General features: G+C 43.3%; 1 protein-coding gene across 3 annotated transcripts in view; it reads left to right on the top strand.

Annotated features, from left to right (window-relative positions):
• OPCML (opioid binding protein/cell adhesion molecule-like) overlaps positions 1-12,171 on the top strand; it is a 1,158,639-nt gene extending 1,146,468 nt beyond the window's left edge. For all 3 annotated transcript variants that reach the window (XM_011934706.1, XM_011934705.1, XM_011934704.1), the window contains one exon: positions 6,854-12,171. In XM_011934706.1, coding sequence (XP_011790096.1) covers positions 6,854-6,954 — 101 coding nt within the window. In that variant the 3' untranslated portion in view covers positions 6,955-12,171. The remainder of the gene's footprint in view (positions 1-6,853) is intronic.
• Positions 12,172-13,220: the final 1,049 nt, after the last annotated feature.

The following is a 13,220-nucleotide window of genomic DNA, read 5'->3' as shown; positions in this document are numbered from 1 at the left end:
TACAATCATGGAAAAGAAAACCAGTGACACATTCCAATACCTTCATGGCTTGTTATATACACTACATTTTTAAGCTTCAAAATCTCTCATGAGGCAAGATCTCAGCAGGAAGCGTCTATATTTTTTCTGAGAGCTCTGTGCTGAGTTTGGGTACTGTGATTGTCAACACCTGCCACTCGAGAGGGTGTTGAGCTACCCCTGAATGCAGCAGCAAAACCTTTGTGCCAGGATGGCCAGGCTTGAAGTTCCCAGTTCTTATGTGGTAGGTGTGACTTTATTCTGTTTTAAGCCTTCAACCAAATTTTCTTCTTAAAAATCTAATGTTTAGGCCATTAGATTTCCGGCGTGGTGGCTCACGCCTGTAATTCCAGCATTTTAGGAGGCTGAGGCGAGTGGGTCACTTGAGGCCAGCAGTTCAAGAACAGCCTTGGCAACATGGTGAAACCCCATCTCTACAAAAATACAAAAATGAGCCAGACGTGGTGGTGCATGCCCATAACCCCAGCTACTTGGGAGGCTGAGGCAGCAGAATCACTTTAACCTGAAAGGCAGAGGTTGCCGTGAGCCGAGATCACACTCTCTAAAAAACAAACAAATAAACAAACAAAAAATCTAATGTTCAGTATATTTATTAGGTTGATACAAAAATCACGTTTTTTTGCCATTAAAAGTAATGGCAAAAACCATGATGACTTTTGCACAAACCTAACAATTGACCAAGATAAGTAACTTCTCAAAAGTAGAATTTTTATTTGTTCATTTTGTTGTTGTTGTTGTTGTTGTTGTGTGTCTTACCCCTGTTGAGCTTCCCTTGTAGCCGCATGGACCTGCTGTGGTCATAATGGCCACACAAATGGATCCCTTGGCCGTTTCTGAAACTTGTCTCCTAACCATGTCTGGTCTCTAACTATTCTTTCTGTATTCTGAAGGAAATCTTATTTGTCTGTATACCTGTCCCCAAAGTATTTTGTTGTTGTCACTGTGTTGTCACTCGCAGTTTATTTTGTGGCATTGCATCTTCATTTCAGCTTGTATTTTTAAAGATGCTTAACTTCAGGCATGAAGAAGCCATTACTTTTTAACCTTAAAAAGGGTGAAGGAGGAGGTGCTGGAAGAATGGTAAAGGGCATAATCACATGTTCTCACTTTCCATTTATCCCTGAAAATATTTAATTAAGCCTGATATTTGTAGCAGCCATTCTAGTTCAATTGAGTTAACCATAAATAGAGAAAGAGTCCTTAAATGTGGCATTTGCCCACAGAAAGTACTGGGCTGCTGAATACGCTTCCTCAGAATAGCTGGCATTCGTTAGGAAGCTTTTACCTGTGGTTAGCAGCCACTTCGGGCCTTTCCAGAAGGGACAAGGTCACCCAATTACAAGGCAGAGCCAAGGTTGCTTTCAGCTGGTGTTGGGGAGTAACCTTCGAGAACCTAGTACTCCAGAACACCTCTTTCTTTAAAAGCAGGACCCCCACACAAGATGCCGTTTGATGGATTAGCAATTCCTGCCTTAATTCCAACTCGCCTAATATTTCATCATCCTTTACTCTGTACTTGATGATTGCAGACACCATCTTAACTTATTCTCAGAGCGACCCTGCAAAGGTAGATAGAACTACCCCTTCCACATTTTATACATAAAAGAAACTGTTTCGGAGAAGTCGGCGGTCTTGTCCAAAGTCTTCCTGCTGGTGGGTAGCAGAGCCAGAATTCAAATTCAGTTCTGACTCTTAAAATCAATCCTCTTAAGACTATCCAACAGGCAGGATGTTCCTGAGATGAAAGGGATTTAGGGTTATTTGTTCCAAATGGCTTTCTTCCCAGAATCTGTGATGATTTAAAAAAAAAAAATTTGTCTGTTTATTTGTTTATTTATTTAGTCAAGGACAGAGGATACGCTAGCTCCTCCTAAAGTTTGTGCTTTTTGAAGGTAGAGACTGTGTCTGTCTTTCTTTCTGAAAGCAGAGCCTAGTGCATGGTAGGGATCAATTCATGCATGTCGAATGAAAGACTCCAACTTTTCCAAAGCTGGCTTGGGGCCCGTCTCCATTGCGGGATGGACACATTACCCTTTGACCTAGCCAGGAAGCTTGGCTGTGGCTGGCTCCCAGTGGCCTGCCCAATGCCCCACATCCTCCACAGCCCTCACAGCCAGTGATCTCTCTCAGCTGCAAACACTCCAACCTTAAGCTATCTCACCTCTTTACGCACTCCCCTACCAATACCTCACCCCAGGTTCAACATATTTTGGAACGATCTAAACAAGCTAGTATTCGTCTCCACTAAGAAAGGGAAAGGGAAGGTGTGCGAGCCGTGTTCCAACAGCAGTTGCCATGATCACGTGACTACTTTGTACCAGGCACTGTACTGATTACATTCATCCTTCAACCAGTCCTGCAAACTCAGCATCATCACGCCTATTTTCAGTGAGAAAACAGAAAGTATCTTGCCTAAGGTCACAGAGCTGGCAACCCACAGGGTCAGAATTTAAACCCGAATTGGTCCAACTCCGACACTGCCAGAGCGCGGTGAGCGACCTTACCCCGGGGGAGCATAGAGAACCTTTCCTGAGGTCCCTAGGGGTGTTTTCTCAGCGATGCTTCCAGTAAGTCTGCTCCTTCGCCTTTCTTCCAAACCCATGGGCTTTCATCCGGGTGTATTTTAGCATCAGTTTTCTGGAATAGAACATGCCATTAAAAATCTGCCTCTCAGCCGGGCGTGGTGGCTCATGCTTGTAATCCCAGCACTTTGGGAGGCCGAGACGGGCGGATCACGAGGTCGGGAGATCGAGACCATCCTGGCTAATACGGTGAAACCCCATCTCTACTAAAAATATAAAAAATCAGCCAGGTGTGGCGGCGGGCACCTGTAATCCCAGCTACTGGGGCGGCTGAAGCAGGAGAATGGCATGAATCTGGGAGGCGGAGCTTGCAGTGAGCTGAGATCCGGCCACTGCACTCCAGCCTGGGCGACAAGACAAGACTCTGTCTCAAAAAAAAAAAAAAAAAAAAAGGAAAAAAATCTGCCTCTTATTTCCAAACCTGGGATTCTAGGTTTTAGAGAAGAATCACCTTTCTTCCAATTTTTACCAATACATGAATAAATACAAACATTTGGGTTTCTGATCCTGTGTATTGAAATTCAAAATTATATTGTCTTGGGTACGAAGTACCTGGAGAAGTCCATGCAGCTGTTACCGGTTGAGGCCATCCTCTAGGAAAACTGTCCTCAACCTGACTCTGAAGCCCTGTATGCAAGCTTCAGTGCTACCACTGCTGAGCCCAGCCTGAAGAGTTCCTTCAAAATCGTGTCCTCCCCTGTCACACAGGTGGCTCTGTAGCTTGGCTGAGCTAGTATTGACAACAGCCTCATGGTAACCCGTGGGAACAAATGTGAGCCCCGAGGCCATGGGACCACACCAAATTACTTGAATTGCAGCAACCCATCACTTTTATATTAAAGCAGGAAAGCATTTGGCCAAGTCAGGTGAGCAACTGTAGCATACAGAAGCCTGGTGGGAGAGAACTAACCCAGAAACTTTCTTTTCCTCATTTCCAGTTACACAGGGCTACTGCAAAGATGCAATTAAAGAGTGGGTTCATTGCCCACGGCTTTTGTCTCACACTCTTCCAGTCCAGGGAGTGGTACATAGATGTACCCGCTCCAAACACAGCTGGAGAGCCCTCCGGCAGAGCCCTCACCGCGTTGGCATTTGGCCCAGCTGACAAGTCTCCAATGTGCCCAGGATCCAGTGATGCTAGCTTCACTCTGTATCATAGTGGATTAAATCCATTCTCTGGCCACAGTAGCCCGGCCGTTTCTCGTACACCAATTGACCAAAGGCACTTAGGCAATAAATTGCTACGGTATTTGATACGACAAAGCAGGTGCTGATCACACCTGCTGAAGAATAAAACTCCCTGAAGCCACATAGAAAATGGGGCTGCAAAAGGGAAACTTTAGGGTCTAGAGTGTTTGGCGCCCTCTTGCAGTCTCAGGGGAGACGGAATTCTGAAGTGCAAAAGGTACATGTTGATGGTTTTCTTTCAACTGAAGAAGGCTGTCTGGCTACTCACCAACTATCTCTCCTAACACCTGGATGCAGAATTTCCATTCATGTAATAACTCAGAGAGCTAATAGAAGAAGGACCTCACAGGTCATCACACCCCATCTCTTCTCAGTTCGCAATGTGAGAAGCAAAGCCCGGAGAGGGACCGTCACTCAGCTAGGGTGCCGCACATTCACAGAGAGACACTGTATTCCCAGTCCATTGTTTCTCTCACACCATGATATTGTGGTCCCTGGAAAACCTGCACAAATGGTCATTTTCTACAGAGAGGAAGTAGACTTGTAACAATTATGGGCATAGATTCTGAGGACAGTGACTTGGTTCTAATACAGCTCACGGTGTATAAGTTGTGTGGCCATAGGTAAGATGTCTAACTGCTCTGTTCCCAGCTTTCCTATGTATAAAGTGGGAATGACAGTAGCACATATCCCATAGGGTTCATGTGATGATTAAATGACTGATTATATGTTTAGCATCTAGAATCACGCTTGCCACGTGGAGAGCACAGTGTGATTGTATGTTGTCATCATGGCCCTAAGCAGGCTGAGCAGCCTACGTATCTGCTAAGTCCCCCTTGCATTTCCACTCTTGGGAACACTCAACAAAAGCTGAATATGGCTGTAAACCTCCACCCAGTAAGCACCAAGCATCCGATGGCAAGTGCTGCTCACCACCAGAAACACTCACTTCCCTTTGCTATTCTGCCTCCTTCTCTCTCTGAGCCCCACTCTTCCATGCTCTTCTTTCTGTGTGTATTGCCCCACTCCTCTTTGCTTTAGCTATATTCAACCTTGTGCTGAAGGCATGGTATCCACAGGAATGTTTCAGTTCACTGGTAGAACTTGGAGAGAATGATTCCTACACTCAAGAGTTCTATCTGTCTACAGTGGAGCATATCAGGGCTTCAATTGTTTCTTAAGTTCAAAATAATAAGTTAGACAAAGATATATATATGTATATACATATACACATACATAACTAGTCTAGTACACACGCCATATATGTCATGAAAATACTTTTCAAGAAAAATATAAACAAAAAGATAATTTTAAAGAAACACACATGCTTTATGAATCTGCCCATATGTTTCTTTAAAAGTATCTTTATGTACATATTTTTATTTAAAAATGTAAATAAACTTATTTAAAAATCTAAATCACTCATCTTTTGCGAAGACAATATGCAGAGAATTACCTTGAGCTTCAACCTGAGCATTTCTAGCTAAGTGCATTCTGCAGGCCAGTAGGATTTCTCAGGATGTGTGCCAGGATTGCTGGAGGCCCCACAGTCAGGCTACTTTCCATCAATATCTATGGAGCCTCCTCTGGGACATTAACATGTCGCTAGAACCTGGATCCCACCCTTTTTTGTTAATATTCTCTGACAAAAATGCAGGGTAATATGAGTCAGACTTCAAGCTATCAAGCAAATATGACTTTTAGTGCATAAAAGCATGTATATTTTAAGTAGAAATAAAAGGTATTCATGTTAAGATTTCTGGAGAGGAACAGTTGTATACTCATTGCTGAAGTGAGAGACCTGAATTTCCCAAAGTAAAATCTTCCCATCAGTCCCTCCTGGGCAAGGCATGGATCCTCACCATAAGGTTGATAGGCAAGCCAAATGAACTGGTCCTGTCTAAAAAGGTTCTGCTGCACCTCAGCTTTTTTCCAGCAGGCCAATTTGCTTCTCAAAGAAGCTGTGAAGTCCTGGCTTGAGATGGTAGAAGAGGTGTACTGTCTCCTTTGGATCTCCTTTGCTTCTTCACCAGTTTTATAGAAATGACTCTCAATGGCTTTTAATCCCTTGGTAATAATAGATTTTGCTTTTTCTGGGAGACACTTACTGCTGGCTCCTGGTCTTGCATACCACCCTATGCGCTTGCTGATAAAGGTGATGGAGGAACGCCTGGGCTGAGTTAGATACACCTGCCCTTGCAGCAGGCTGGGATAATACCAATTCATGTGATTTGTCTTCTTGGGCCATGGAAGATGAGAGGAAAAGAAGAGCACTCATGATACTGTGGACTTATTTCCCAGTGGACCTTGAATGATTTACTGGGGATACAGGAAAGGGCCAGAGAGAGAGAGAAGGTAGAAAAAAAAATCAAGGGAGAGCCCCTTGGGTGGACTCTTCAGGAGCAATCTGTTCTGGGCATGTTGATCTGCTTCAAGGCCTTTAGCGAGGCAGCACTGTCTGCTGGGACAAGCCTAATTCCAGTCTTTAAAACACGTGGGGATGATTTTTCTTCCTTTCTCAGCTGCTGCAGGAGGAGCCTCCACAACACCTAGGTTGCATGCACTGAGGTTGACGAGTCTGCTACATCAACACTTGGACTTATGTCTCCATCCCTCTCCCCTTCCTACCCCGCCACCTGCTCCTTGCCTCTCTGGCCCTGTACCCCCCGACTCATTGTCTGTACTGGACACTCTCCAAGTATAGCACACAGTTAGAGGCATTGCTTAGAGAACAGCCAGCAGGTCCGCCTTTCCATGTGTTGCCCTAACCTTTGGGCCCACGGGCCTCAATGACTAGCCTGAGCTTCACCTATTTACTTTTTAAGCACAGTCTTTCGGAGCAGGCTGCACTGGTCAAGGCATCCCAACAGCTTGCCCCTTCGAGTTTCTAAATACTCCCAATGGGCATTTTCCTTTGTCTAGACTCGGAATGGTCAGCGGAAGGGTGGAAGGTGGGAAGCATGTATGTGTATTTGTTTGTCAGGGAAGAACTATGGTGTCCTTGGATGTATGCTAATGGTTCTGTCTCTCTCTCTCCTACACAGGGCCTGGAGCAGTCATTGATGGTGTAAACTCGGCCTCCAGAGCACTGGCTTGTCTCTGGCTATCAGGGACCCTCTTAGCCCACTTCTTCATCAAGTTTTGATAAGAAATCCTAGGTCCTCTGAGCAACACCTGCTTCTCCATATCACAGACTTTAATCTACACTGCGGAGAGCAAACCAGCTTGGGCTTCTTTATGTTTGTTTGTTTTTCTGTTCTTCTTCTAGATTTGTTTTCCTTCTGTTTTTGTTTGTTCGTTCGTTTGTTTGCTTTTATTTCCAGCTTGAATGAGTGGGGTTGGGGGCGGGGTGGGCAGGGTTCTACCACATGTAGGATAATCATTCATTGGTGTGTCCAAAAATGGGGTCTGCTCCTGCTACCTTGACCCTTCCCTTTCCTCTGCTTCTCTCCTCATCCTCATTCCCACCAACATCCCCTGCCACACACACCAAAACGTCAGTTTCATTTGGGCAAAAATTGAGCCTCACAATAAACACCCTGAAGACACAACTTGACTCATAGTGCACAGCAAGAACTACATCCAAGTGTCCTATTATCTACGATTATTTTCCTAATGACAATGTACATATCCCCCCATCCGTGTTCATTATTATCTAATTCCATTAGGGTTCACATCTTTTCTTTCTGGGACACTGTCCTACTATATCCTTATCTGTATATTTCAATATAGATGATTGTGCCATCTTCTGTAGCCCCTCTGCCCTACTCATTTCTTCCACCATCTGCAGGGATTTGAAGTTTGGGGCTATGCTTGCAACCTAACATTAAATTTTGCAAGTCAAGTGACCAAAAAAGGGGGAGGCATTTTGAAGATAGTACTTCTCTTTTAAAAAGAGAAGTTCAACTCATAAAAGTGACTGATAGGTGGCTGATTTATTTAGGTTTCATCAAGCTGTCTATCAAAGTAATCATACAGTTACCCATCTACTCAAATGTCTGATTTATCTCACCATCCAATTACCTACCCACCTGTCTTCCTCTCTAGCAACCTATGTACTGTTTATCAATATATCAATGTAATTGTCTAACACTCCTTTCTGTTTCTCTCCCTACTACTCACTATCAATTCATCCCCATATTAATCTCTAATCATATCGTATCTCTCCCACTGTATTCATGTATACACCATCAGCAGACATTAGCATCTTCAAAATTATCTATCAACTTCTGTGAAAGTCAGCGATCTCACAGGCTAACAACTAAAAAAGCAATACCCTGTGTTGTGGACTCTTTAAAATCTGGTATCCTATCCACCCAAAGGAGACACTAACAGATGGGCCAAGTAGCAAGCTAATGGTCAGTCACTTACTATTCCCGGGAGAGCCTGTGTTTTCTAAAACATCTTCTTGGGAAGCAGATCCGCCTAGAAAAGTCTTGATTAGCACTGTGGTTTTCCTTTTGCACTTGAAGGACAAAGGTGCCAGCCTTTATGCTTCTCTCAACCCTTCAAGAAAGTGCGTGTCAGGAACCTATGGCTGGCTTTCCTTAACAGCAAGAACATGAGAGAAAAAAACCACATGTGTCTCTGCAATGCAAAGTGAAGAGTCCACCCGCCTGAGTGGGATGACTGCAGCTAGAGTCTCCTTTCTGCTCCAGTCCTGGTTTAATCTGTTTGAAAACTATCCAGTAAAAAGCTGATGGAGGCCAATTACATGGCGGGTGTATTGACAACTCTGGTATTTGTTTCAGGAAGCTCTTCCAAGCTGAGGGCACTTGAGCAACTAACTTAATTTTCAAGCACTTGATTAACACAACACTGCAAACAGAAGGGAGAAAGTGTCAGTGACACAGTTTCCTCTGATGCAGGCTGCTTCTCCAGTGGCTTTGGGGAAGAACTTCACCAGCTCTTCAGGTTCAAAGCAGACCCAGCAAACAAACAAGAGCTGACCCACCTTTGCTGCCTTGTCTCCTGGGACAAGAAGGACTCATCCAGCAAGGTTGCCTGGGATTCCAAATAAAGGCATTGCAGACCACACAGGTGTGCTGCAGGGACTGACCCACAGAGAGGATAAGAATGCAGCATCAATCGCAGACCTGCCCTGCCTCAGTTGGAAAACCTTTACAGGTCCTCAGTCTAAAAAATAAAAAATATGAGCACCATAGAATCCTGTGCCCTTAATGCTTAACTGGTCTTCTTCCTCCAGTATCAGTGCCCTCTTTGCTTTTGTCCATCAAGGCACATGAGTGTGACCTGTGCCATGGGGAAACATACACAGAGATAGCTATACATATATACATACATACATAGGTGATCTTGGCACACTAAATGCTAAGCACTGTCTTAAGAGGTAGAGCTGGTGTGAGTGAAATTAATGTTATGTTTTCCAGCTGTAAACAGACATCTGCATTTCCTAGTGGGCTGCCAGGAGCCAGATTCGGGAACCATAAATCATGTGCCAGGAGTGGCGCATTGATTCCCAGTTCCAGGAATGATCATGAGCAGGCACAAAATCAGAATTAAAGGTTGCACATAGACATTTCAGATCTGTCACCACCTTCAGCATCCAGAGTTGAGTTGGTGTCAGATAGTGTATGAGAATCAAATGTGTCATCTGAGCATGCTACTGATAATAAATTTGTTACTTTGGAGTGGAATAAATGTGAAGGCTATGAAGAGTGGAGAGTCTTGGAGAACATAGTACTTGAAATGGACAAGCTGGACCTATTCCTCACTCCAAGACTTGTTCTACAGGAAACGGTCCATGCTCTTTTGGCCAAGATCATCAGAACCTCTCAACCCAAAAAGGCTGGCTTCGGGGTCACTATGGAACCCTGCTGTTCCCCCTTCCACAGGATACTAAGATGCCCCTCTGGTGGGTACCTATCCCAGCCACGTTTCAGAGGGAGAAAAATGCTACAGTCGATCCTCATCTGTCCGGGGTAAAGACAACAAAGTAAATACAACCCAAGGCAACTGGGGTACGCACTGGGGGTGAAAATGACTTCTTCACAACAGACATATTTCTGCTTCTGTGTTTTTGTGTTTCTTTGGTGGGGATGGCTTCATGGGACAGTGGCTGTCACCCATCATTTTGAAGCATATAGAACAACAAATGCTTACACAAGACAATATCCACATTTTTCCAACTTCACAGATGGAGAGTACATGGCGAAGGCCTACAGGCTAGATTTGTTCAGGGTGCCAGTAGTGGGCGTGGGGTGGGGGCAAGGCAGGACAAAACATACAAGTCTGAGCAAGTATATCTCTTGTAGGTTTTCCACATGAAAAGGAAGCCAAATAAGGCTTGTTAGGAGATTAGGTGAGAGGAATTAGCAATGTAGGGACTCTGAAACCCTTCCCCTTCCCAAAACAGAGTTCATATGCACTTCCACCAAAGTAATGCCAATGAAAGTGCTTGTGTTAAGGCTCCGGCCAAGCTTGTTTTTCAGTAGTTTAATGTCAAGTGCCTGATACAGTCAACTGCAAGTCTAAACAAGCGTGTTTAGTTTTTTCTCATTCTTGCTTTAATTCGGGGAGGGGGGAGATGTAGAGAAGTGGTTGTGAAAACATACACAGGTTTTATGCAGAGTACTGCACATGACTGTTCTGCTGCAATTGTGCTCCACTGAACAGAAGAAAAGGTAAGGTTTTCTGTCACAAAGAGGCCCAAGCCTCTTTCTTCTTACATCCATGCCTCTTACTAGATGATACATTTCACAGATTGGGCAGTTTGTTCTCAAAACCTGGGTGAGAAGAATATTCTGGGACTCTAGCAACTTCAAAGCTGAGGCTGGGTTTCAGGATCTGTTTCTGCATCAATTCACTCAATTTGCTTTCAACAAAGAGGAGTCAGCAAGTTCTATTTATGCTGAAAGAACCATCCCATGAGAAAAGCAGAGAACCCCAAAGTGGGCAGGCAACCCCGACGAGAGCTTATCCCTGTGGCTGCATCAGGAGTGGCTGTACATTGAATATTCAAGTGTTGGTTGGCTGTCGCCAGCCCATAGTAGAAGGAGGGGAGGAGTGGCTTAAGATGAGGTAAGATCTGGTGGTGGGGCATCTTTCCTCAATTTCATACTGACTTTGATTTTGAGAAAGAAAAACTGGCTATGCATTACCTAAAACCAGCCCGAAATGAAACAGACTAATACACACACGAAAGCAAATGTTAATCCCTTTGGAATTAAGGGAAGCAGCATAAAGTTTTCCTTTTTGGAAAAATGCATTTATTTTCTTTCTCTCCAACAGCAAGAATCTTTTGTTTTCATTTTGCACATGACCTTATCCTGGAAACTCTCATACCCAATTGCCTCCCCTCCTATTATTCAGAGCTTCCCTGTCTTTTTACTTGAAGACAAGTGAGTTTGAGCACTTGAGTAAAACTTCACAGGTGTGTAGTAGGAAGGCAACGTTTTCAAAAAGAGGCCCTGTGAGGAGAATGCCTAATGACCACCACATGCAAACAAATAAAAAGCCAGTCTCATTTCCCACATTTCTTACTTAGGAGAAGTAAATGAAAGGAAGAAGAAATAGATTTGTTATTAAAGATGCGGCAAAAAAGATAGAGCTGAGCTAGTTCAATTTGGCCTTCAGGTGCAGAATACTTAGAGTCCAAAGAAATGTTGAGTGGACTTCATTAGACGCAATTGTCTTTATTCCTGAAAGTAGTCAGCTAAGCCTAATTTCCAGCATTTTGAAAGAGATTTCTTTTTGTTTCTTTCAATGGTGCCCTTTTTAAGGCACAGAGTTGCTCCACACCACTGGGTGGAGAAAGAAAGGTCGCGAACCCTCGACCATCCTTTTGCGGCTACGTTCTACGTTATCTGGCAGATTTATAAAGCTATCAATAATAACAATGCTATATAATACAAACTGCCCTTGTGTTAGTTAAAGGGAGCATTTTTAATCATTCGGAAATTTTCGTGACATGTAAAGTGCAGTTGTGAGGAATGTGTGGGTGTACGAAAATGTATCTGTCAAGTTCAGAGTCCTTTAGATTTTAAAAAAAAAATTATGACTTATCAATGGTGCCGTTATAGCTGTGTCAGACAATGGGTGTGCCCATTCTCACAATTATCCTTCAAAACAATCTATGTTCAAATGCTTTAAAAATTTATCACATGATACAAGAGTATGACTTTGTCAGCCTTCTAGAGTTCTTTTTTCTTTTATTTTCTTTCTTATCTTTTCCTTCAAAAAATCAATGAAGACTTGATTTCTGTCAATAATTGTATTAAGGGTGAATATACTACCTGAATTTTGTGCATGTTGCATTGTAGTTGTAACCTTTTCTAATTCAGGATGAATACGAGATGGTTGTGATTGTGCAGTGTATCAATAAAGTTCGAGAAATTTGTAACTTTTGGGGGGCTGTTTATTAGGACATCTCATTGATATCCAGGATGGGAAAAATATGAAGCAAGCTGTGCTTCTCCCTCATGTGTGTTTTTGGCCTTGAAGAGTAGACACACTCAGAAAGCCTGGAGCTGCACCCCCTACCTCTCTCTCTTTCTCCTTCTCTCTCTCGCACACACTGTAGAAAGCAGCCTTAGCACTGTCCATGTTACATTTGTATCTCAAATATCTATGCTATTTACAAACAATATAAAATGTAGCTGCATCCTCAAAGTCTAAATTATTTATTGGTGTAGGCTAAAATGAAAGCAGAAGAGAAGTGTCAGAAAAATAGGGGTGACCAGATACTGCCCAGTTTGGACATTTGAGTCCCTAAGTTCGTGTTGCTTGATTTCTTGAAGTACACGCCACGTTGACAAGGGTAAGTATGAGAAGACATGGGGTCGAGGATGTACATTCATTCTTAAAAGTGTGTGCCATTAGATGAAGGTTTATGCATCTGAGGTTTTACTTGGGTTTGGTTTCATTCAGCTGAGGCTTCTTGTGGACTAGCACAAGAAAGGACCCCAGAGGAGCGGCTGCTTTCCTCTGGTTGGCATTTCTAAAACACCTTTCTCTTCCAATAAAACCCCACCTCCTCTTTCTCCATCACATATCCATCTGCTTTTCTAAAGAAATGAGTATTAACTTATTTTTACACCTCAGTTTCTCATTAGCCATTTGTATATCAATTAAGCCTTCCCAGTTCTGCCGTTAACTAGGTGTGAGATCTTAGACTGGTAAGTGACTTTCTAAGCCTTTGTTCTCTCATCTGTATCATTGGTGAATTTAATTACACCACTTAGTGTACACTGATTCAAAAATATTTGGCCACTATTTGGTTTATTTTGCAACTGCGAGATTTCTTAAGACTATCCTCAAATAAAGCTTAGGGACAGTGACTGATTATGATTCAATAACTGAGTAGAAAGTGAATTAAAATTATTTCATTAATTTCACAGCACACGTAGCTTCTCTGGCAAAGTCCCTGAGCTAAAGTTATGAGTCTTATAT

This window comes from Colobus angolensis, unplaced genomic scaffold (assembly GCF_000951035.1).
Source record: "Colobus angolensis palliatus isolate OR3802 unplaced genomic scaffold, Cang.pa_1.0 Scaffold137, whole genome shotgun sequence".
In the NCBI taxonomy this organism is placed as follows: domain Eukaryota; kingdom Metazoa; phylum Chordata; class Mammalia; order Primates; family Cercopithecidae; genus Colobus; species Colobus angolensis.
This window is presented reverse-complemented; position numbering and strand designations above follow the sequence as displayed.